Genomic DNA, 26,211 nt, shown 5'->3' on the forward strand with positions numbered 1-26,211 from the left:
AAATTGCTCTACAGACTGATCTAATTAATTTGGGGTTCCTTTTCAAGAATAGTTTTTTTTTTTATTTTTTATTTTAGAAGACTTTAAATTTTAATTGTGGTAAAAAATGCAAAACATAAAATTTACCATGTTAATTATTTTTAAGTCTACAGTTAAGTGGTATTAAGTATATTTACAGTGCTATACAACCTCCAGAACTTTTTCATCTTGCAAAACTGAATCTCTATACCCATTAAACAACTCACTATTTCCCCATTCCCCAAGCCCTTGGCAATCAACATTCTACTTTCTGTTTTTATGAGTTTCACTACTTTAGATACGTCTTAGAAGTGGAATTGTAGTCTTTGTTTCTGTGTGACCGGTTTATTTCACTTAGCATAATGTCTTAAGATTCATCCACATTGTAGCGTATGATAGAATTGCCTTTTTTTTTTTTTTTTTTTTTGAGACAGAGTCTTGCTCTGTCACCAAGCCCGAGTGCAGTGGCACGATCTCGGCTCACTGCAGCCTCCACCTCCCAGGTTCAAGCGATTCTTCTGCCTCAGCCTCCCTAGTAGCTGGGCGTGTGCCACCATGCCCAGCTAATTTTTGTGTTTTTAGTAGAGACAGGGTTTCACCATGTTAGCCAGGATGGTCTTGATCTCTTGACCTCGTGTTTCGCCCGCCTTGGCCTCCCAAAGTGCTGGGATTACAGGCGTGAGCTACCGTGCCCGGCTGAATTGCCTTCTTTTTTAAGGCTGAATAATATTCCATTGCATGTATATATGGCATTTTGTTTATCCATGCCTCTACTGATGGACATTTGGATTTCTTCCACCTCTTGCTATTGTTAGTAATGCTACTATAAACATGAATGTGCAAATATCTCTTAGAGATCCTGTTTTCAATTCTTATGAATATATACCTAGAAGTGGGGTTGCTGGATTGTATGGTAATTCTATTTTAATTTTTATTTAATTGAATTAATTAATGTTTTATTGAGACAGGGTCCCACTCTGTCACCCAGGCTGAAGTGTAGTGGTGTGATCCCAGCTCACTGCAGCCTCGACCTCCCAGGCTCAATCAATCCATCTGCCTCAGCCTCCTGACTAGCTGGGACTACAGGTATGCGCTACCATGCTCGGTTAATTTTTGTATTTTTTATAGAGACAGGGTCTTGCCATGTTGCCCAGGCTGGTCTCGAACTCCAGGGCTCAATCAATCCAACTGCCTCAGCCTCCCAAAGTGCTGGGATTACAGGCATGAGTCTCTATACCCAACCTGTTTTTAATTTTTTGAGAAACTGCGATACTGTTTTATGTAGCAGCTGTGCCATTTTACATCCTCACCAACAGTGCACAAAGGTACCAATTCTGCACATTCTCATCAATGCTTATTATTTTCTTTTTTGTTGTTGTTGTTTTGTTTTTGATAATTGCTATCATAACGGTGTGAGATGACCTCTCATTGTGGTTTTGATTTTTACTTCTCTAATTATTAATGATATCGAGCATTTTTTCATATGCTTGTTGGCCATCTGCATATCATTGGAGAAATGTCTAAGTCTTTTGCTCATTTTTTAAGTAGTTGTTATTGAATTGTAGCAGTTATTTATATATTCTGGATATCAACTACTCATCAAATGTTTAATTGCAAATATTTTCTCCCATTCCATAGGTTGCCTTTTCAGTCTGATTATGTCCTTTAGTGCACAGAAGTTTTAAATTTTGATGTAGTATAGTTTATCTATTTTTACTTTTTTTTTTCCGAGATGGAGGCTCGCTCTGATGCCCAGGCTGGAGTGCAGTGGCACAATCTCAGCTCACTGCAACCTCCACCTCCCAGGTTCGAGGGATTGTCCTCCCTCAGCCTCCTGAGTAGCTGGGAGTACAGGCACACGCCACCATGCCTGGCTAATTTTTGTGTTTTTAGTAGAGACGGGGTTTTGCCACATTGGTCAGGTGGTTTCAAACTCCTGATCTCAAGTGATCCAACCTCCTAGGCCTCCCAAAGTGCTGGGATTACAGGCGTGAACCATCGCACCTGGCTTTACTTTTATTGCCTGTGCTTTTGGTGTCATAGCCAATAATTCATTGTCAAATCCTCGTTTAACTTTTTAAACAACAGCCAACCTGTTTTCCGCAGTTGTTACACTACTTTACATTTCTGCCTAGACGTTTGAAAGTTCTAGTTCCTCCACATACTTGCCAACATGTGATGTGAACTATCTTACTAATTTTCATCATTCTAATTGGGGTGTAGTGGTATCTCCCTGTGGTTGTAATTTGCATTACCCTAAAAACCAACGATGTTGAACATCTTTTCCAGTGCTTATTTGCCATCTGAACGTCTTCTTCAGTGATGTGTCCATTCAGATCTTTACACATTATTTTACTGAGTTATTTGCTTCCTTATTGTTGGATTTTGATACGTTTGGATACAAATCCTTTATCAGGTATACGTTGTATTCATATTTTTTCCAGATCGTGGCTTGTTTTGTCATTTTCCTAACAGTACTATTCAAAAAGCAGATCTTTTACTTTGATGACATCCATTTTATCAAATTGTTCTTTTGTGAATCATACCTTTGGTGTCATATGTAAGAAGTGTTTGTCTAATACAAGATGACACAATTTCTCCTGATTTATTCTAGAATTTTCATTGTTTTAGGTTTCCTACTGAGGTATATTATTCATTATTGATCAATTTTTAATATATTGGGAGATATTGATCAAAGTTAATATTTTTACATAGGGATATCCAATTATTTCAATATGATTTGTTGGAAAGATACCATTTATCCACTGATTGCCTTTGAACACTTGTCAAAAATCAGTTGCTCATATATATGTGGATCTATTTCTGAATTTTTTATTCTCTTCCATTTATCTATTTTTCTATCACTATGCCAAAACTACACTGTCTTGACTGCAGTAGTTCTACATACATTTAAAAATCAGGTTAGCCCTCCGAATTTTTTTATATTTTTCTGATTCGTTTTGGCTACTCTTTAAGTTCTTTGCATTTTCATCCAGAATTCAGAGACAACTTTTTAATTTTAACAAAACACACACACACACACAACTACTAGGATTTTGATTGAGATGGATTTGAGTCTATAGTTCAGTTTGTGGACAATTGACACATTAACCATATTGCATACTTTGATCCACGAACAATGTAGATTTCCATTTAGTTAGGTCTTCTTTAATTTCTCTCACCAATGTTTTATAGTACTTAATGTAGCTATTTTGCATTTTTGTCATATTACTGTATTTCATATTTTAATGCTATTATAAATGATATCATTATTTAAATTTTTATTTCAAATTGTTCATTGTTAGTATATAAAAATCAAATTGATTTTTATAAAGTTATGTGTCCTGCAACCTTCCTAAACTCACTTATTAGTTCTAGTAGCTTTTAAAAGAGATTTAATTGGATTTTATACATAGCGAGTTGTGTTGTCTACAAAGGACAATTTTACTTTGTTCTTTCCAACCTGTATGCCATTTATTTATTTATTTACTTATTTTATTTAACTGCCCTGGCTAGAACCTGCAGTACACTATTGAGTAGAAGAAGTGATGAAAGCACTTTGTCTTGTTCCTGATCTCAGGAGGAATGCTCAGTCTTTCACCATTAAGTGTGATACCAACTATAAAATTTTTGTAGATACTTTCAAATCAGATTTAGGATCTCATTTACCCCTAATTTGCTGAGGGGTTTAACATTTCAAAATCAAGGACAGATGTTGGATTTTGTCAAAAGCTTATTCTACACCATTATAGTGACCATGATTTTTCATTCTTAGCTTGTTAATATGGTGATTTACACTGATCAATTTTCAAATACAAAGCCAACCTTGCATTTTTTTGAAAAAATTCCTTTGTTCCTGATGTATTATCCAATTATTGGATAGTAATTTACTAAAATTTCATATGGCTTTAATTTGCTAAAATTTCATTTAGGATTTTTGCATTTAAGTTTGTGAAGGCTATTGGTCTGTACTTTTATTGTAACACTTTTATTGTATTGGATCTGGTTAATGCTGGCCTCACAGAATGAGTTGGAAAATATTTCCTCATACTCAATTTTCTGCAGGATCTTGTATAAAGTTAGTATTATTTCTTCCTTAAACGTCTGATAAAATTTACCAGTGAAGCCACCTAGGTTTAGATTTTTTTGAATTTTTAATTTTTATGGGTACATAGTAAGTGTGTATATTAATAAGGTATAGAAGATACTTTGATCCAAGCATGCAATGTGTAATAATCACATTGTGGAAAATGGGGTATCCATCCTCTGAAGTATTTATTCTTTGTGTTACAAACAATCCAATCACATTCTTCTAGTCATTTTAAAATATGTAAGCTGGGTGCAGTGGCTCACGACTGTAATCCCAGCACTTTGGGAGGCCAAGGCGGGTGGATCACGAGGTCAGGATATCGAGACCATCCTGGCTAAAACAGTGAAACACCATCTCTTCTAAAAAAAATTACAAAAAATTAGCAGGGCATGGTGGTGGGTGCCTGTAGTCCCAGCTACTCAGGAGGCTGAGGCAGGAGAATGGTATAAACTTAGGAGGCAGAGCTTGCAGTGAGCTGAGATCGTGCCACTACACTCCAGCCTGGGTGACACAGTGAGACTCTGTCAAAAAAAAAAAAAAAAAAAAAAACTATTAAATTATTATTGACTGTAGTCACCCTGTTATCAAATACTAGGTCTTATTCATTCTTTCTATTTTTAAAATACCCATTAACCATCCCCACCATCCCCACCCCCTACTACCCTCCCCAGTTTCTGGTAACCATTCTTTTACTCTCTATCCCCATGAGTTCAATTGCTTTGATTTTTGGATCCCACAAATAAAAACATACGATGTTTGTCTTTCTGTGCCTGGATTATTTCACATAATGACCTCTGGTTCCATCCATGTTGTTGCAAATAACAGGATCTCATTTTTTTTTTTTTAATAGCTGAATAGTATTCCACTGTGTATAAGTACCACATTGTCTTTATCCATCCATCTGCTGATGGACACTTAGGTTGCTTCCAAATCTTGGCTATGTGAAAAGTACTGCAACAGAGTAGTACAAATACCTCTTCAATGTACCAATCTCCCTTGTTTTAGGTATATGCCCAACAGTGTGGGACTGCTAGATCATATGGTAGCCTTATTTTTAGTTTTTGTCAGAACCTCTAAACTGTTCTCCATAGTGGTTGTACTAATTCACATTCCCATCAACAGTGTATAAGGGTTCCTTTTTCTCCACATCCTCACCAACATTTGTTATCACCTGTCTTTTGGGAATAGGCCATTTTAACTGGGCTGAGATGATATCTCATTGTAGTTTGGATTTGCATTTCTCTGATGATCAATGATGTTGGGCACCTTTTCATATGCATTTTTGCCATTTGTATGTCTTTTTTTGAGAAATGTCTACTCAAATATTTTGCTTATTTTAAAATGAAATTATCAGATTTGTTTTCTATAGAGTTGTTTGAGCTTGTTATACATTCTGGTGATTAATCGCTTGTCAGATGGGTAGTTTGTAAATATTTTCTCCCAATCTGTGGGTTGTTTCTTCACTTTGTTGATGGTTTTCTTTGCTGTGCAGAAGTTTTTTAACTTCATGTGATGCTGAGCCTAGATTTCTGTGTCTGTGGGGGAAATGTTTTAGTTATTTTTTATAGTTATAGCGCTATTCAGGTTATCTATTTTTTTCCTAAAGTGAGTATTGGTAGTTTGTGTCTGTCAGGGAACTGGCCATTTGATCTAAATTATTAAAGTTATTGGCATAAAGTTGTTTATAACATTCCCCCATTATCCTTTAATTGGTGTAGAACCCATAGTGATGTCACCTCTTTTAATCCCAATATTGATACTTTTGTGTCCCTTTTCCTTTTTTTCCTGATCAGTCCTACTAGAAGCTTATGCATTTTATTTATTTTCTAAAAACCACTTTTGACTTGATTTTCTCTATTGTTTTCTTGTTTTCTATTTTATAGGTTCCCATTTTGATCATTGTTATTTCTTCTGTTTACTTTGGCATTACTTTGCTCTTTTTATTCTCGTTTCTTAAACTTTACTCTTTTCCTTTATTATTTTTTTTAACACTGGCATAGGGTTCCACTATTTTGCCCAGACTGCATTTGAACTCCTGGGCTCAAGTAATTCTCCCACCTCAGCCTCCCAAGCAGCTGGGATTGTAGGTATGCACCACCACACCCAGCTACTCTTTTTTTTTTTTTTTTTTTTTTGTCTAGATACAGTCTATGATACCATTTTCTAATGTAGATATTTAGTGCTATAATTTCCCTCGGCTAATGTTTTAACAACGTTCCATAATTTTTTTGAGATGGGGACTTGCTCTGTCACCCAGATTGGAAGGCAGTGGTGTGATTATAGCTCACTGTAGCCTCGGACTCCTGGGCTCAGTGATCCTTTCATGCCAGCCTCCCAAGTAGCTAGGACTACAGGCATGCACCACATGTCTAGCTAAATTATCTATTTTTTTCTTTCTTTTTTTTTTTTTTTTTGTAGAAACAGGGTCTCACTGTGTTACCCAGGCGAGTCTTGAACTCCTGGCCTCAAGCAATCTTCCCACCTTGGCCTCCCAAAGTACTGGGATTACAGTTGTTAGCCACTATGCCTGGATATAACCTTTTTTGCTTTTCTTTCTTTCTTCTTTGTATTATTATTGAGACAGAATTTTGTTCTGTTGCCCAGGCTGGAGTGCTGCAGTGTGATTATGGCTCACTGCAGCCTCAACTTCCCGGGCTCGAGTGATCATCCCACCTCAGCCTCCAGAATAGCTGGGATGACAGGCATGTGCCACCATGCCCAGATATATATATATATTATTTTTTGTAGAGATGGGGTTTTGCCATGTTGCCCAGGCTGGTCTTGAACTCCTGAGCTCAAGTGATTTGCTTGCCTTAGCCTCCCAAAGTGTTGGGATTACAGGCATGAGCCACTGCACCTGGCCAATAACTTTTTTGATCAGCTATAATTATTTGTTTTTTAATGACTGCTTCAGGATTTACAGTGCTATGTCTTTGGCTTATTCGTCTACCTTCAAGTGGTATTATTACTACTTCCTGTACAGCAGTGGCATATAGCAGTGGTTCTCATTTGGGAACAATATTGAGAGACATTTTTAATTGTCATGAGTGGGGGTAAAAGCCATTGATGTTGCTAAACATCCTAGAATGCTAGGACAGCCCCCACCACAAAAATTATCTGGTTCAAAATGTCAGTAAGGCCAAGGTTGGGAAAAATCCATATTTCCATCAGGTGTCATTTTTCTTTTGCCTACAAGACTTACTTTAACATTTCTTGTAGTGCAGGTCTGCGACTGATCCATTATTTTAGCTTTTTAATGGCTGCAAATGTGTTTTGCCTTTGTTCTTGAACAATATTTTCACCGGTCTGAAATTCTAGTTTGGCTTACTCTGTTGTCCAGGCTGGAGTGCAGTGGTGTGATCATGGCTCACTGCAGCCTTGAGTTCCTGCATTCAAGTGATCATCCCACCTCAACCTCCAGAATAGCTGAGATTACTAGTTTTTTTCTTTCAGTACTTTAAACATGCTGCTCCACTGTCTTCATGGTTGCATCGTATCCAGTGAGAAATCTGTTGTGATCCCCGTCTTCTTTTCCATACACAATGTCTTTGTCCTCTGGGCATTTTCTTTTTGAATGTTTTGAGCAATTTAATTATACAGTAGTTTTCTTCAGATTTATTCTGTGGCTTACTGTTCTCCCCTACTGAGACAGTCCCTTCTGAGTATTCTACTCAATGCACAAAGCAATGCAGTGTTTTCAGTCCAGTTTGTGAGAAGAGACACTATTCCTGGCCATGTTTCTATGCCTGGCACCATTCCCTCTAATCCTTTGGGATCGTTCTTTCTTTGGTCTCGGATAACTTTTCCTCATATGCTAATCAGTACTCTGCTAAGTATCCTAGGGGACCCTTCACAGATCCTCAGAATTCTCTGTGCAGGTCCCTCTCCTCCAGAATTCTGTCTTGTGAACTCTATCTGCCTTGGTCTCCTTAGATTCTCAGCTGTCTCTTCAACTCAGGAATTTCATCAGACAGCTACACCTGGGTCTCCCATCCCTGTGCAGCTGTCTGGTAACTCTCTCAGGACAGTAAGTTAGGACATTTGTAGGGCTTATCTCATTTGTTTCCCATCTATCAGAGATGATCATATTTCGTTGTTGATGCCCAATGTCTTAAAAGTCATTATTTCATCTATTTTATTTGGGATTATTTCAAGCAGGAGTGTAATTCCGGTTCCTGTAACTCTTCTATGACCAGAAATAGAAGACTGTCCTTCAGTTTTCTTCATGTCTAAGTATTTCCCCTTTTTTAAATTAAGTTTTCTTCTTCAGGAATTATTTAGAAATGCATTAATTTCCAAATGTATTTTAATTTAACTTCTATCTTAATTACAACATGTTCTGTGCAGAAGGCATTGTGCCACACTGTCTGGATTCCTCTTCAGAGGGGCAGGCCAAAAGCCCTCAAATGTCAGCCTTCTCCGGGAACTATCCTCAGCTTTAATCTACCTCACCCACTTAAAGCCCAGGACAAATCCCACAATCCTCCTTGCTGTCTTGCATTGCTGCTGGCTTTTTTCTAATGCATACCTTCACTGAGGGTGTAGCCCTGTAAATATCTGGGCTTCTTGTGGAGAACTCAGTTCCAACTTTCCACCTCTTGCAAGCCCAAGGACTCAAATCCTCTTCTTGCATGGCTGATAAAATTCAAGTCCATTGGATATCAAATCACCAAACTGCTTCTTGGCAACCAAAGACACCATCCACACACTTACCTTTCTAACTTCCATTTCATCTTCATTTCTGGCTCTAAGGATTTATTTCACTTTCTTGAATATACTTCAAAAGGATGTTTAAATTTTATTCAGCATTTCTGTGTGCTTGTAGCCAAAGGGCTTTATGAATACCCAGCTTGCCATGTTATTTTATTCTTATTTATTTATTTATTGAGATGGAGTCTCTATCACCCAGGCTGGAGTGCAGTGGCACAATCTCTGCTCACTGCAACCTCTGCCTCTCAGGTTCAAGTGATTCTCCTGCCTCAGGCTCCCAAGTAGCCGGGATTACAGGCATGCGCCACCACGCCCAGCTAATTTTTGTACTTTTTTAGTAAACGGGGTTTCACCATGTTAGCCAGGCTGGTCTCAAACTCCTGACTTCAAGTGATCCACCTGCCTTGGCCTCCCAACGTGCTGGGATTACAGGCGTAAGCCACCACATCTGGCCTATTCTACTTTTTAAAAACATGCTAAATTCTGTGGTTAAACTAACTGCAAATGTGACAGCATTTTCTTTCTGACTCAGTTAACTGCTAATTTGTCATATGATTGTACAAACTTTGGTATAAGTCTCAATAATTTTGTAATTTGTCACAAATCTTCTGTGGGAAGAGTCTTCTGTTCTTCCAAAGGAAAATGGATAATCAGTTTAAAAACAGTCATGTAAAGAGTCAAGGCTCCTGGGCTGGACACAGTGGCTCACACCTGTAATCTCAGTACTTTGGGAGACCAAGGTGGGAGGATTGCTTGAGGTCAGGAGCTCAAGATCAGCCTGGGCAAGGCAACATAGTGAGATTCCTTCTCTACAAAAAAGAAAAAGAAAAAATCTCAAGGCTCCTAATGGAAAATTTTCTCTGATCCCCATTGCAAAGTTTCATTTTATATAAATTCCAAGGCCCCACTATAGATATGCTCATTTGGTGGGCCCGGGAAATTTATCTGTAGGTATAAAAGTACCTCTTGTGAATCCCAAACTTGGAGTCCACTAGCCTTGGTTTCGGAGACTGGTTACAGCCTTTATATATCTGTAATCCATACAGTCAAATTGTGCCATCTGGATTTGAAATAATCAGAGGGAGGAGTGGGAACTAGTCAGGTCCTGTAACTATGCTGCACAGAAAGGAGTCTGCCATCTCTTTTTTACCCTCTCAAACCTACCTTCTGGAGCAGAGAGGGACTTCAGAGAACATGGCTGGTTTTTACACAGCCATCTGAGGTCTGCATAGTAGTGGGGGTATGAAGCACGTATGTGGCCAGAGAGAGGGTATGGCACATAGCCCTCTCAAAAAATAACAGAAGGAAAATTTCTAATAACTAGAGTGCTTACTTATGTATTACTAGTCTGAAAATTACAAACTTCTTGTAGTGTTTGAATGAGAAACCAGCCAGAATCACTTCTTTATTCTAAAAACAGCCACTATGATGGTTAATATTAGGTGTCAACTTGACTGGATTCTGAGATGCCTAGATGGCTGTGGAAGCACTGTTTCTTTGAGTGTCTGTGATGACAGAAAAGGATGACATTTCAGTCAGTGGACTGGGAGAGGAAGACCCACCCTCAATGTCAGTGGGCACCACCTAGTCAGCTGCCAGCACAGCTAGAAGAAAGCAGGCACAAGAAGGGGGATGAGAAGCTTGCTGGGTCTCCTGTCTCTTCCCATGCCAAGGGCTTTGCTTCCTCTCTTCCTGCCTTTAGACATTCTAGGTTCTTCGGTCTTTGGACTGTGGGACTTGCACCAGCAGCCTCCTAGAGGTTCTAGGGCCTCTGGCCTCAGACTGAGGCTACACTTTAGTTTCCTTGGTTTTGAGGCTTTCAGACTGGGACTGAGCCACACTACCAGCTTCTCTCTTTTGCAGCTTGCAGATGGTCTATGGTGGGACTTTGCCTTAAGCCAATTCTCCCTAGTAAAATTCCTTTTATATATACATACATCCTATTTATTCCATCCTTCTGGAGAAAGAACCCTAATATAGCTACTTAAAGAAAAGCAGATTGAACTATTTTTTTCCCACTCTGAACAAAGAAAGTAAGCAAAAAGAAAAAAAAAATGAGTGATATTTGTAAGAATAGCAGATGTTTATTGAAGGAATTATCACTATTTCCTGTGAAAACAATTTCATGACTCCAGTTTTGTAACATCAGAGGCTATTAAAGACAGTCTAGTGACTAAAAACAACTTGACAATATGGGCTTCTTTTAAATTTTATATTAAAGGGAAAAACAATCAAGAAAGGAAGTCTTGCTGAGGGTACAGAGCCGCAATGAAATTTAGTCTTAAGGGATTTAGATTCAACAGCTACTAATTAATCCTAATTACTCAGCTACTTAAAGCTGTTTTTTACTTCAATTTTCTTCCAAGTAAGGCCTAACACAGGACATACCATCCATGAAAAAAGATTTCTAAGTCCAGGGCGACACTTTCCTCTCTAAGCAGAATTCTTTGTCTTACATATTGCCCTCTAATCAAGGCTATATAAAATGAGATTTTCGTATTTTCCTCTCAACTAAAAAGAGCATATATATTTTGATTCTACACAGGAGCAATTCTATATAACCAGGATGTCTGTGGCTAAAATTATTGCCTCTTTATATTCCTCAGGATATTCAGGGTACTAAAATCATAAGTGAATAAATGTGAGTAGACAAGAAACCAAATAACAAGAATGAGCAATACACAGTAGTTTAGTGATGTGTATTTCAAAAGCACTGGGTTGGGTTTTTGTGGTTTTTTTGTTTTGCTTTGTTCTGTTTTTGAGACAGAGTCTTGCTCCGTGGCCTAGGCTGCAGTGCAGAGTCATGATCATAGCTCACTGTAACAATGAACTCCTGGGCTCAAGTGATCCTCCCACCTCAGCCTCCTGAGTACCTAGGACTACAGGTGTATGCAAGCAGGACTGATTAGAGCTAAGATGAAGAGAGAAGAAATGGCAGTACAGAGAGGTACATGACTTGAGAGACACATAAACTAGCAACTGAGGAATGCAGACTAAGGACTGCCCTTGGGGAACAGCCAGGTTTCCATTGGAACAAGAATGTGAAGAAAACACATTCATTCAAGACCAGCCTGACCAACATGGTGAAACCCCGTATCTACTAAAAATACAAAAAATTAGCCAGGTGTGGTGGCAGGCACGTGTAATCACAGCTACTCGGGAGGCTGAGGCAGGAGAACCGCTTGAACCCAGGAGGCAGAGGTTGCAGTGAGCCAAGATCGTGCCATTGCACTCCGGCCTGGGCGACAAGAGCAAAAGTCAATCTCATAAATAAATAAATAAATAAATAAATAAATAAATAAATAAATAAATAAAGCCAGGCGCGGTGGTTCACACCTGTAATCCCAGCACTTTGGGAGGCCGAGGAAGGCAGATCTCCTGAGTTCAGGAGTTCAAGATCAGCCTGGCCAACACGGTGAAACCCTATCTCTACTAAAAATACAAAATTAGCCAGGCGTGGTGGCAGGTGCCTGTAATCTCAGCTACTCGGAAGGCTGAGGCAGGAGAATTGCTTGAACCTGGGAGCTGGAGGTTGCAGTGAGCTGAGAGCTAAGATCGCACCACTGCACTCCAGCATGGGCGACAGTGCGAGATTCTGTCTCAAAACAAACAAACAAACAAAAAAACACATTCAAAGAGACAGTTCCTGGTTTCCAGAGGGTATTATGAAAGGGCTTGAAAGGATGGTAAGAGCTGCATGCCTAAATTCTGACTGAGGTAAAAGTTGGTAGCCCTGGGAGACTCCTAGAGAAAGGTGAGTGATCAGTTCAAATTATAGCAGAATGTTTATCTGAAAGGATGCAGGGACCTGTTGTCAAATGTTTATTCCCACAGCTCAAGGCAGGTATTAGCCTAGAAGATGGGTGATGGCCTCCTCAAGGGACTATAATCCTCACTTGCCTGGGGCAAGAAATATAAAGCTCTCCTATATTCAGATCTCTAGGTATGAGATGGCATCATATCCTTCCTTGAAGATATATACTGTTGAAGATCATAAAGTCTTCTAAGACAAAAAAGAAAGCCTATCTAAAGAAAGTTTTAGGCACTATGACCTGGTGATGAAAAAATGTTTTGGTCAGAGAATATCTGCTCAGCAATATATAAAGCATCAACAATTCTGCTCAGGAATGATATACCAGGTTTGTCCCATGAATGCTGCAAATCTGTCCCAGGCCCTCCAAACCCTGCTTGCAATGACCACACAAAGGACTATTATATCACAAATTATGTGCAAACCACTATCCTATCAAAATAGGACAAAGTAAGTAATTTTTTTAATACAAATATACGACCTTCACCCTTCACTTCTTTCTTTCCAGTAACAGCAAAAAGAAATATATATGCCTTAAAACTAAATTACGAGGTACAGAGATAGGCCATAAATCTCATTCACAGAACACTGATAGCATCTTCCCTATAAAACCATGGTCAAATAATTGTTAGATACAATCACCTTTCATAGAGGCAGCTACCCGGGAAAATGCCAACTGGTCTCCCACTCGCATTACAGAACCACCATGGTGGGCAGAGGCACTTTGGTATAATGAAGAAAGCATGAATTTCAAAGTCAGATCTGAGCTCAAATCCTGGCTCTGACAACTTAGTGGCCAGTCACCTAACTTCACTGACACCCAATTTTCTTGTATTGTAGTGGGAGGACTAAATAATGTATTATCAAAAATTCCCCAAACAATAATTCACTATGTGCATAAGACAGACAGCAGTGGGCTTAGGGATTCACTGTATACCCAGAGGAATGGCTGGGTTAAAAATAGGGAGATTCTAAGTATTCCAGATTGACTTTGAGCTAAGCATTTAAAATGTTTTAAATATTGGTGGAAGATAGGCTGAGACCTTCAAGGAGGGCTGGTCATAAAGAAAGGCAGAGGAAGATAGAAAACATCTGTTGTACTGATTGCTCAACACCCCTCCCTCCCTTCTTCAGGGTGATTTTTCTCAGTGACAGAAGGAACAAACCAGATGAGAACGCCTCAGCTCCTTTTCCACTTCCCAATTTGAAGGAGTTGTGTGAAGGCAAGATGCAGTTGTGGCCACTGTCTTGCCATCATGAGGTTATGAAAAAATGAAAATCAATATGCTGAAAATTATGGAGTTAAGAGAGAAGTTTGATGAAGTGCTGAGCTGCCAAACCAAACATAGCACTGCTTACCTCTAGATTTCCCCTTAAGCAATCAATCAATGTTCTTAAGGTCTAGGCTGCTAGTACTTGGTATTCCGTTCATTACATCTGAAAATATCCCAAGTACTACCTTACACAAAAATTCTCTTTAATCACTCTCCCTAAAGTGTTTAGAAACACTGCTCCAATGTCCTATACTTAAGATTTTATCATTTACCATCTGTCTGGCTTACCACATATTTCATGCATTACTCACTTAATCCTTACAACAACCTTGTAAGGTAGGTAATTATTCCTTTTTTACACACAGGTCTGAGGCTCAGAGCAGTTAAGTGACTTGTCCAAAACTGATAAGCTAGTTCATGGCAGAACTGGGGTTAGAACATGGATCTCTCCAACTCCAAAGTTTGTTCTTTTAGCCTTTCAGCTCTCTATACCATGTGAAGGCAGTGTCTCCCACTAGTTTTATATGTATCTAATGTTTTTGAGTCTACAATTGTTTCAATTTCAGTTTTTTCTGGTTGTCTAGACATATATTGAAAAGATGAAGCCTAGGTTGTTTTCCATCATCTGCAGATCCTTCCACAACTGTGGGAAAGGAGGGTTCAGTGAATTTTTGCTGTGTTCTTTTAACCTAACAGTGTTATTATATATTTTGTTGACAACTCTAACGTCAGCTTGTCTTAAAACTAAAAAAGACAAAGGATTGGTGTTTATGATTTTACTAAACAGGAAACATGCTCTAAAAGGAAGGGACTTGCTTGCGGTTCCACTGCTGCTAAATGCCAATGTCAGGGCGTAATCCCAGGGCTTCGGGCTCTATATACTATGTGCCTTTCATAACACTGCTGAGTGAAAATGAGCATGTCTTCATTGCATTTAAAAAATACTGTGCTTTTTTTCTTGAATATAAAATTAGTATATTCTCATGTAGAAAATCTAAAAAGCATAGAAAAGTACACAGAAGAAAATAGAAGTCACCTATAATCCTATTACCCAGAGATGATCACTGTTAACATTTTGGTTTACTTCCTTCCCAGTTTTTCCTATGCATAAATATTTTTTTTAATTTTGGATTGTATGTCATCGTTTTATCTTCCATCTTATCCAAATCATTTCTCCATAGCATTAAATTGTCTTTAAAAATGTTTATAATGGCTGCAGAACCATCACACGGATAGCTCATCATTCATTTCAACCTTGTAATGCTGAAAATCTGGTTTTCTTCTTTCAGTCATATATGATGCTGACATGAACATCCCTTTCATTAATCTTTGCCTACTTCTAATTATTTTCCCTGTATGATTCTTAGAAGTAGACTTAAAAAGTTGATACTAAAGAACCACTTTTTAGAAAAGCAGCAGTCAGCCCTACTACCCACAATATTTGTTACCTACAAGGTTTCTTTCTCCTCACTATGTTTTCTCTGGTGTTGAATAAGCTGTGAGCTATACCGATAGGCTTTCCCACACTCACTACATTTATAGGGTTTCTCCTTAGTGTGGGTTCTCAAGTGTAGAATAACTTGAGAAGTCTGCCTGAAGGTTTTCCCACATTCATTACATTTATAGGGTTTCTCTCCAGTGTGAACTCTCTGATGATCAACAAGGTTTCGATTAGAAGTAAAAGCCTTCCCACACTCATTACATTTGTAAGGTTTCTCTCTACGATGAAGTCTCTGGTGTTCATTAAGGGTTTTCCTTAAGATGAAAGCTTTTCCACACTCATCACATTCATAAGGCTTCTCCCCAGTGTGAATTCTCTGATGGTCCATAATCTTTGTATTTGAACCACATGTTTTCCCACACTCCTTACATTTGTAAACTTTTTTTCCTCTGTGCATTTGCCGATGTTGAGTAAGGTTTGAACTACGGCTAAAGGCTTTCCCACACTCAATGCAAGTATAGGGCTTCTCCCCAGTGTGAACTCTGTGATGTGATATAAGGCCTGAACTCCGACTAAAGGCTTTCCCACACTCTTTACATTCATACGTTTTCTCCCCACTGTGGATTCCCTGGTGCCGAATAAGATGTGACTTTCCACTGAAAGATTTTCCACATTCACTGCATGTATAGGGCTTCAGTCCAGTGTGGATTCTCCGATGAACAACAAGGTTAGAGCTATGGCTGAAGGCTTTTCCACACTCCTTACACTTATAGGGTTTCTCTCCCGTGTGGATTCGCTCATGTACCGTGAGGTTTGCACTCTGACTAAAGGCTTTCCCACACTCAGTACATACATACTGTCTCTTTTCAGCCTGAACTCTCTTGTTTGTTGCAGGGTCATAGCACTGACTATTGTCTTTTTCAGATTCTTGGTCACTCCCTTCTGTGAGTACTTTATTGTCTTTAACTGTCTTATGTTTGAAATTTCTTGTTTTTCTCCTCATTTTCTCCTGCTTGGAACATACCAGTGTCCTCTCTAGTCTTCTCTTTCCCTTCAGAGGAGCCTTCTAAATTTTGACTTCCTGGGCAACGTCTCTGTGGAATTCTCTTGAAAGTATGTACTTTTCAGGAATGATGCTTTGGAATTAACTCCGCCTCAGTCCCAGTTTCACCATCTGACAGGAGAAACAGAAATTGCACATGTCACCTATTCTCTGTACCAGAGGAAGGAGAACTATCCACGGACCAGATGTGGTAGACATATGGAAGGGTTAAGTGTTCAAGGGCAGGGGAACAGATCAAAAAGATGACAAAAATGAAGTTAAACATAGAAGCCAATGTAAAGGCTTATGGAAAGCCAGGGCTGAGGGGAGCCCAATAGGTCCAGGATCAGAATAAGCAATGAATCGTATAAAATCCACCCTAGTTCCTTCCTGCCTCATCTTCTACTCCCTGAATTGGAGCCATCTAGCTGCTTTTTTTTTTTTTTCTTTTGAGATGGAGTTTTGCTCTTGTTGCCCCCGGCTAGAGTGCAATGGCCCGATCTCGGCTCACTGCAACCTCCGCTTCCCAGGTTAAAGCGATTCTCCTGCCTCAGCCTCCCTAGTAGCTGGGATTACAGGCGCCCGCCACCATGCCCAGGTAATTTTTTGTATTTTTAGTAGAGATGTGGTTTCACTATGTTGGCCAGGCTGTCTTGAACTCCTGACCTCAGGCAATCCACCTGCCTCAGCCTCCCAAAGTGCTGGGATTACAGGCGTGAGCCACTGCGCCCAGCTCAGAGCCATCTAACTCCTAATGGCAGGCTCAACTATAATCTGGCCCTAGAAAAAGTGAACTGAAAGATGACTGAACTTTAGATCAGTTTCGCTTTTAGTTCTTGCTAACCTATTCCCCTAGTACTAGTGATACTGTAGTTCATATGTAAAAGGTGCTCAAAATGGTTTTATAGAATAGCAACTAGGATTCTATCTTAGGTTGTAAGTAGGTTGTACTTACTTACCTTTTGCTCAAGGTCCAGGTACTAGATCCCAGTTTACATCCTTGCATGTAAGGCCTATCTTGTTAAGTGGTGACACAATTCTTCCAATATTGAGCCTAGTCACATCACAGCCTACTTCACAGGGGCTGGCCTGTAGCTGGATCCAGTTTTATATGCAAGTTTAGTCTGTCTGCTTTTCACCATGCTGTCACTCTGACAGACTGAGACTACTTAAGGGGTGAATCTGAGAGTCTAAATTGGGAAAGAAGGTTAGTTAAAGCATGGCAGACGAAACTCTGATAGGACCTTGCATGGCATAATAGTAAAGTATTTAAGGATGGCAAAAGCATCAGAGTAGGGGCAGCATAACCAAGAGATGCCAATACATGAAACCAAATATCAGAATAAGCAGGGATTTCCCAACTGGTTTGATGTGAAACTCTGGACATACAGGTAACCATGGCAGACCTTAGAGGGAGTTGGGATGTAAAATAAGCAAAAAGATAACTACATGATACTAACACATGACTATTTTCTTTACTATGGTCCTTTATAGACTTGCCCATATATATATTGTCAGACAATTTAAATATATGGTAGATACTATTTCGCATCCTACTTCTTGCAGTTCATTTATTTATTTTTTAGTTGATAAAAAAAGTACCTATATATTTATGGCATACAACATGTTTTGATAAATGTTTACACGTGGAACAGGTAAATCAAGCTAATTAACATATCCATTACTTCACATACTTATTATTTTTTCGTGGTAAGAACATTTAAAATCTCTCTTAGCACTTTTCAAGTCTAAATATGTTGATATTAACTATAATTACCATGTTATACAATAGATTTCCTGAAATTATTCCTCCTAATAGAAGTTTTGTATCCTTTGATCAACATCTCCCTAATCACTGCCTCGCTTTTTTTTTTTTTTTTTTTTTTTTTTTGAGACGGAGTCTCGCTCTGTCACCCAGGCTAGAGTGCAGTGGTGCAATCTCAGCTCACTACAACCTCCACTTCCTGGGTTCAAGCAACTCTCCCTGCCTCAGCCTCCTGAGTAGCTGGGATTACAGGCATCTGCCACCGCACCTGGCTAGTTTTTGTATTTTTCAAGTAGAAATGGGGTTTTGCCATGTTGGCCAGGTTGGTCTTGAACTCCTGAACTCAGGTAATCCGCCTGCCTCGGCCTCCCAAAGTGCTGGGATTACAGGCGTGAGCCACTGCGCCCGGCCTCCACTTAATTTTGATGCATATTTTTCCACATTGCTATTTAATCTTCATATGATCAGTGAATTCCTTGTAATTTCCTTCCATTTTGCTAGTGTTGGACATTTCTGTTGTTCCTTGAAGTTAACTACTATCAATAATGCTATCGTAATCTCTTTATACACACAAAATTTCCTTCCTATTAAAATATATTCCTAGGACAAAAGTTCTACAAATGAGTTAATTGGGTCAGAAGAAGTGCAACTGTTGTGCAGTATTGCTTGTTGCTATTCAAAAAAGTTTGATGGGCTGAGCACGGTGGCACACATCTGTAATTCCAGTACTTTGCAAGGCTGAGATGGGAGAATTGCTTGGGCTCAAAAGTTTGAGACCAGCCAGGGTAAGACAGGGAGACTACACCTCTACAAAAAATTTAAAAATTAGTTAGGCATGGTGGTGTGCACCTGTAGTCTCAGTTACTCAGGGGGCTGAGGTGGGAGGATTGCTTGAGCCCAGGAGGTCCAGGCTGCAGTGAGCCCTGATTATGCCACTGCACTTCAGCCTAGGCAAAAGAGCAAGACTTTGTCTCAAAAAAAAAAAAAAAAGTTTGACCAATTCCCATTGTCCCATAGCTTTCTGATAAATGGAGTCACACTTTCTGGAGAAGGGAAATAGCAAATGGTGGTACTCGAGATTGGCAAAAAGATAACTGCACATATTCAAGTTCACATCTCAGAAGTGCAGGTGGCCACGGATTCTATTCACAGGCACATACACACAAACTCATGCCCAAGATATGAGGGATAGGATGAGAGAATGGTGAGGGAGGGTGGATTCTTGCCAGGATCCTGGGCTCACACACATTCAGCTGCTGCTACTTCTCCTAATCATAAAGAATGAAGCAAGTGGAGAAAACAGTGCAAAGCCAGGAGACTGCAATGCAGAGCAGGAGAACAAGTGAACTCACCTACAAAGTTCTGTGAGAAAGTTGATAGTTTTTTCTGAATTTCTTTTCAATTTCTAATCTTCTCTGGAACTTCTCTTTTCTTCATACATTTCTTAAACTCATAACTAATGAGTACACTACTCTGTATATATCCCTGTTCTGGGTCTAACACAGGGAAAATTTAAAGAAGCATTGTTATGGACTGAATGTTTGTGTCCCCCTAACATTTGCATATTAAAGCTCTAATCCCCAATGTGACTGTATTTGGAGATGGGGCCTCTAAGGAGATAATTAAGGTTACATGAGGTCATAAGGGTGGGCCCTGATCCATCAAAATTAGTGAGTTTATAAAAAGAAACACAAAAAAGCTCTCTCACATGCTCTCTCTCTCTCCATACACATGCACACAAAGGCCATGAGAATACATAGCAAAAAGATGGCCAGCTACAAGCCAGAATGAGAGCCCTCTACCAGAAACCGAAATGGCGAGGCACATGGATCTCACACTTCTAGGCTCCAGAACCGTGAGAAAATAAGTTTCTGTTGTTTAAGCCACTTGGTTTATGGCATTTTGTTATGGTAACCCAAACAGACTAATACAAGCATGAAATAACTCCCTTTAAAGAGCTTACAATGGAGTAGTATGGCAAAACAATAAGAAAGCAAATTCAAATTTACAATTTATGCAAGCAGGAGATGAAGGGGACTAGGGGAGGGAGGGAGCAATTACCAAGGCATGGAATGATGGAGAAAAGCATTTTAAAAAGGCAGAATTTAGGCTGAGCCCTGGAGAATAAGCAGTGTTTTCTCAAAATAAATAAATAAATAAATAAAAATAAAAAGGCACAGAATTTATATACATGAAAATAAATGGGAGATCATAATATTATATAAGCTTCACGTAGGCAGGGATTTTGTCCACCCTGCTTACCCTGTATTCCTAGCACTACAATAGTCCCAGGCACATGGTAAGTGCTTAACACTTGTTGTTGGAATGAACAAATTAAGAAAGAATCAAGCTGCCTGAAGTGAGTCCAACCAGAATACTGAAATTACAAGATGAAAAATATGGATATAAACTGATGGTCAAAGGGAAACCGGTTCTAAACAGAAGAGTGAAATCTATCCTTAATTTTCTTTCTCCATTCTATATTCTTTTTTCTACCTTGCTATTTTCCACTCTTGTTATTTTCCTTCTTTTTCTCACTTAACAATATAGTTTTTCAAGCATTACCATGCACTTCCCCTAGTTCCCACAGTTCCTCTCCTACCACCTCCCAGAACATTCACGTTTCTCTCAGCTTAATGAAATGGAAAACAGAGGAGAGAGGCAGCTGGGATAACCCATGGGGAGTAAATTGAGGGAAATAGAAAGTAAAGAATCCAAGAGATGTCAAGTAGGGCAATCATACATCCTGGTTTTCCCAGAATAGAGGTAGCTTAAGCCTACTATCCCTGCATATTTAATAGTGGCCCACTTAACTCACAAAAGTATCCCTGTTTGGACAATAAATTTTGCATTACCCTACCCAAAAGTGAAATTAGCAAAAGAACTCTTTAGGAAGATTAGCCCAGATGGATTAGAGGGGGTTAAAAAGAAAAAAGGAAGGGAAATGAATTAGGAGACAACACTAGGAATGCAGTACGGGTGGAGGGTCTGGCGTGTTGTAGGTACACAATACATGTTTTTGAATGAATGAACAAATGAAGAAGATAGCAAGACCCTAATCCAAGATGAGAGAACAGAGAACAATGAAGTCTAGCTATTTTCAGGAACGCATCCACATGTATAACGCACACATCCATATATCCTTTGAATACAGAGGATGGACTGAAGGAAACAATCCAAGGTCATCAGATCCATGTCTGAATACCAAGAATGGTAGCGTCACTAAGCAAGATAGGGACACACAGAAACATTTTAGACAAGGGGAAGAGGAATATATCACGAAGGCAAATTTGAGAATGATAAGACAGAAAGGACAGAGGAAGTCATGAAAATGTATAAACTTACTGAGGGCTGAGCACACTGGCTCACTTCTATAATCCCAGCACTCTGGTAGGGTGAGGTGGGAGGTCTGCCTGAGCCCAGGTGTTTGATCAGCCTGGGTAAAAAAATGTTAAAAAGTGAGCCAGGTGTGGTGGCACATGCCTGTGGTCCCAGCTACTTGGGAGGCTGAGGGAGGTTGAGGCTGCAGTGAGCCATGATCACGCCACCACACTCCAGCCTGGCAGACAGTGAGACCTTGTCTCAAAATAAATAAATACATTAAAAAAATAAAAAACAGATAATCTTACTGAGAAAGGGATTTGGGTTAGAAGAGTGATATCATTTAGATGTTCCCTCCAAATCTCACAGTGAAATGTAATCTTCTATGTTGGAGGTGGGGCCTGTTGGGAGGTGACTGGATCATGTGGGTAGATTTCTCATGAATGGCTTATTGCCATCCTCTTGGTTCTGCCCTTGTGATAGTGAGTGAGTTCTCGTGAGATCATGTTGTTTAAAAGTGTGTGGTATCCCTCCGCCTTGCTCTTGCTCCTACTCTCACCATGCTCTGCCTCCTCCCATTTCACTCTCCACTATGCATAAAAGCTTCGTGAGGCCTCCCCAGAAACTGAACAGATGCTGGCACCATGCTTCCTGTACAGTCTGCAGAACCGTGAATCAATTTAAACTCTTTTCTTTACCAATTTACCCAGTCGCAGGTATTTCTTTTTCTTTTTTTTTCTGAGACGAAGTTTCGCTCTTGTTGCCCAGGCTGGAGTGCAATGGTGTGATCTTGGCTCACCACAACCTCTGCCTCCTGGGTTCAAGTGATTCTCCTGCCTCAGCCTCCTGAGTAGCTGGGATTACAGGCATGCGCCACCACGCCCAGCTAATTTTTTGTATTTTTAGTAGAGACAGGGTTTCTTCACGTTGGTCAGGCTGGTCTTGAACCCCCAACCTCAGGTGATCTGCCCGCCTCAGCCTCCCAAAGTGCTGGGGTTGCAGGCGTGAGCCACCCACTCGGCTGGTATTTCTTTATAGCAACATAAGAAAAACCTAACACAAAGGGGCAGGTAGGGAGAAAGAGAAATGCACAGTAATGCATTGTGAGAAAGCCCAGGGTGGTGATAGAGGAGCTGAGGAGGAAGCAGGACCAGACAGGAGATCAAAGAAGGCCAAATGAGGAGAGTTTGATCAAAAAGAAACCCGTTTGCTCCCTTCTGCCTGATTGAATAGGAAATTCCCTCAGACATCCTGGAAGAATTCCTAGGTACTAAGGAAGTAGGGTCTTGGCTGGGGAAGTTTGGAGGGAAACATGAGGTCATGGGCCAGTAGGACACTAGGGGTATCTGTACAATTGTACAGAAAAGCAAAATCTCAGATAGCCAGTGAATGTATGAGGACTGATAAGGCCCTGCAGATTTCTAACCCACAAATCTCTGAGACTGGTAGGTAAGTTTTCTAATCCTAGGACCACCATCCATATCAGGTTGTGACAAATACATAAAGGGTAGACTCCTACTGAGAGAGACAGAGAGAGAGAGAGAGAGAGAGAGAGAGAGAGAGAGAGAGAGAGAGAGAGAGAGAGGCTTTACTTGGAGGCTGTCTTCCTTTAAATTCACCAGCATCATCTGCCTGTTCAAGTCCCTCTAAGCAATGGTTATATGGTCCTTGGTTATTGATTAGGTGCAATGGAGTAAGGAATAAGAGGGAATACCTGAAAATGAATTCAAGGCATGGATAAGTGAAATGTAAACACTGAAAGAAAAAAAACAATTAGAAGAAAATATCAAGGGACCACTTGATCTCAGGGAAAGGCCTAAGCCTCAAGCATAAAACAAAGGCTAACACCATGTGAAAAAGCTGATATATCTGACACATAAAAATTTCTGTATTCCAAAAAAATGCCACAACAAATCTATAATATAGAGTTTGCCTTATACTGGAATTGCTTGTGTGTATGTCTGTGTCATTCCTCACACGCATACATTAAGCTCTACACCCTCAGATAGCAGATCCCGTGAGATTTGCCTGTAGCTACCACACAGTGTCTGACACAAAGACGGCTCAGTCAGCGTTGTTTGATTTAAAATGGTAAATTAAACAAGTTTAAGATTCTATCTAACACCTGGAGTGCACCTAGGGATGCTGAGAGCCAAATTCACATATCACTACTACCATCCCTCCTCTACATGTTTGTCCTTGTTGTGCTTCATATTATCTGGGAAACACCATAATGGTGTGTTTGCATTCTTGGTAATTCTGTCTCAACAGAGCCATCCCAGGGACTAAATTCCCTAAGAGACTGACCTGGTCCCACTATTCAGAGACTCTCAGTATGTCAGAGCTGGAAGGCACCTCCCAATCTACCCAGTCTTACATCCAAATGCACGGAAGGAAAACTTGGAAATTAGAGGAAAACTGGGACTCAAATCCAAGTCCCATGACACCCAATTTTGAGTTCTACTACATCACCCTTATTCCCATCTCAAACAAAACTCTACTCCTCAAGGTCCAGAGGCCCCCTGCCCACTTCAGTGCCTTTCTCCTATTTGACAAATAACCACTGAGAAAATCTCCCTTTCAACCCCGGTGCCCACAAGCAGGATTCCTGTGCCCAGACCAACTTCACAATCTAGGCCTCACCTGCCCAGGAGAGAATGGAATGACTCACCCATATTCCTGTGCACAGCAACCTCAATCCAAAGGATCTGCCCAGCACAGATCTTGCCTGATCTCCTCCTTGAGTTCAGTGAAGAAGTTCCTAAGAGGGTCTTGAGTCACTGTAAACAGATATAAATGACTGAGTTCTCTGAGACCTGAACTCCAAGTGGACACTCAGGGCAGTGTCCCATCTTTGGGTAACTTCCCTTCCTATAGAACTGTGGGCAGTAAGAAGGATCATTTCCAGTGTAAAGATGAGGGAATGAAGTTCCCAGGGATTGAACGACTTGCCCAGGGTCCTATAGCTAGTGAGTGATTAAAAAGCCTTCTGTGTCTCCAGGAAATCCTAATTCCATCACACCACAGCCTCCCCTTTTCACCCACTCCATTGATATCTAAAAGCTTCCATATTCTCATCTAACTGCAAAATACAGTGCAGTGGAGAACTTCTTTGCAATCCAGCTTTCCACAGAAAGTCTGCACAAGGGGGATGAGAGAGAGAACTTTGCTGAGTCAAGTGTCTTTAGGAAGACAGAAAGAAACAAGGCTTTAAAAGAGCACTACAAAAAGCATGTTTCTTTTTTTCTGTTTACCCATTTCTTGGGATTACTAAGCCTCAAATATGTTTTGTGTTTCCCCCTCCAGATCCCCAGACCCTGCTTCTAACCCTTCAAGCTTGTTCCATTTCTCCCCTACTAGAATTTAGTTCTGCCCCGTACACAACCATAACTCCAGGACCTAGCACACTACTAGGTTAGTGCTCAATAAATATTTGTTGAACGAATGAATGAATGAATGAGTAACCTTGGGCAAGACTCCGTTCTCCTCTCTGGGCCCCAGGTTCCTCACTGGTAACGGGAGGGATATTGGACTGGTGATGTGAGTCAAATATTCAGGGGCTCTGGAGTCCTCTGAGAGCCTAGGCAGGACTCGACCGCTGTTACCCGGAGAGCCCACTGCTTAGGAGCGGGGACGACACAGCGCTGTCACCACGGCCAGCCTGGTCCAAGCGAGCAGCTACGAGGAGTCGGAGACTAGACTCGAGACAAAGCGGCAGCAGTGAACGAGAGAAGGGGGAGGCCCACAACGACCCTTTGGCTGCCGCGCCCATCTCAGAAGTGGGCAGCCGCGCCCATCTCAGAAGTGGGCAGCCGCAGAGGATCCCTGGCCTCCCGGCCTGCGTCTCCCACAAGCTCCCAGGACCCGGCCCGACCCCCCACGTCAGGCTGTAGAGCACCCCTCACCGAAAGCGCCAGACCCACATCTTGAACAAAGCGCAGAAGGAACTGCGTCAGCAACTCCTAGCTAACTCCCAGCCTCTCCCTCCGGCCCTTCTAGGCTTCATGAGGTTTCCACATCTCTGTGCCCGCGGGTTGGAGTCCCCCCACCCCTCAGCAGCCCCGCGCGGTCGGCCGGCGTTCTGGCCCTGCCTCCCTTCCGGGCTTTGCCCTATCATTGGATGAAAGGGCTTGGCGACTTCAGCCAATGTGAGGAGGGCCCTGGAAAGGGTGGAAGCTGGGCAGGGTGCTTGCTTGGGGCGGAAAGAGACCGAGCAACTGGGTGGCCAGGCTGAGACTCCCTGAAGTTACACCCCCAGCTCCGGTTGCTGAGCAGAGAGGTCATCTTTCCTTCCACAAATCTGGGTCATTCAGCCTCAAAGCCAGGATCAGCTATGGTTTATTGGCAGCATATGAAAAGATGTTTTGGGTGCCTACTATGTCACTCACTGTTCCAAGCGCTGCGGATACCGTAGTGAAGAAAATGAACTCTCTGCCCCATTGGGTTTACATTCAAGTCAAAGGAGACAATGATAAATAAATATGCAGAACGTAGTAGTAAGGGGAGAGAGGGAGATTGTGGTGGGACTATTTTATAGATGACAGGGAGGGCAGAGACAGAAGTGGGCCATTGAAGCATGTGGCTATCTGGGGAAAGAGTATTCCCATAGTGGGCTATTAGAAGCAAATTCTTTAATCAGGAGTCGGGTGGAGAGGTGCGCATTAGGACCTTGTAGACTATGATAAGGGCTTTGGATTTGCTCTGCATAACAGTTGGAGGGCTTGGGGGCAGAGGAATGA

General features: G+C 40.8%; 1 protein-coding gene across 7 annotated transcripts in view; it reads right to left on the minus strand.

Moving 5' to 3' along the window:
- ZNF660 (zinc finger protein 660) overlaps positions 1-25,573 on the minus strand; it is a 36,864-nt gene extending 11,291 nt beyond the window's left edge. The window contains exons 1-5 of one of the 7 annotated variants that reach the window (XR_012090651.1): positions 25,378-25,572; positions 24,144-24,252; positions 23,065-23,186; positions 16,369-19,647; positions 4,274-4,629 (exon numbers count right to left, since the gene is read on the minus strand). Coding sequence is in view for 5 of the 7 variants with exons in the window: in XM_073010293.1 (XP_072866394.1) it covers positions 15,352-16,347 (996 nt within the window). In the remaining 2 variants the exon portion in view is untranslated. Of the gene's footprint in view, positions 1-4,273; positions 4,630-10,882; positions 19,648-23,064; positions 23,187-24,143; positions 24,253-24,937; positions 25,168-25,377 lie in introns of those variants that run through there. The other 6 variants (XM_073010293.1, XM_073010292.1, XM_073010291.1 and 3 more) reach the window with 6 other exon arrangements.
- Between the last annotated feature and the right edge of the window lie 638 nt (positions 25,574-26,211).

Source organism: Chlorocebus sabaeus, chromosome 22 (assembly GCF_047675955.1).
Source record: "Chlorocebus sabaeus isolate Y175 chromosome 22, mChlSab1.0.hap1, whole genome shotgun sequence".
NCBI classification, from domain to species: domain Eukaryota; kingdom Metazoa; phylum Chordata; class Mammalia; order Primates; family Cercopithecidae; genus Chlorocebus; species Chlorocebus sabaeus.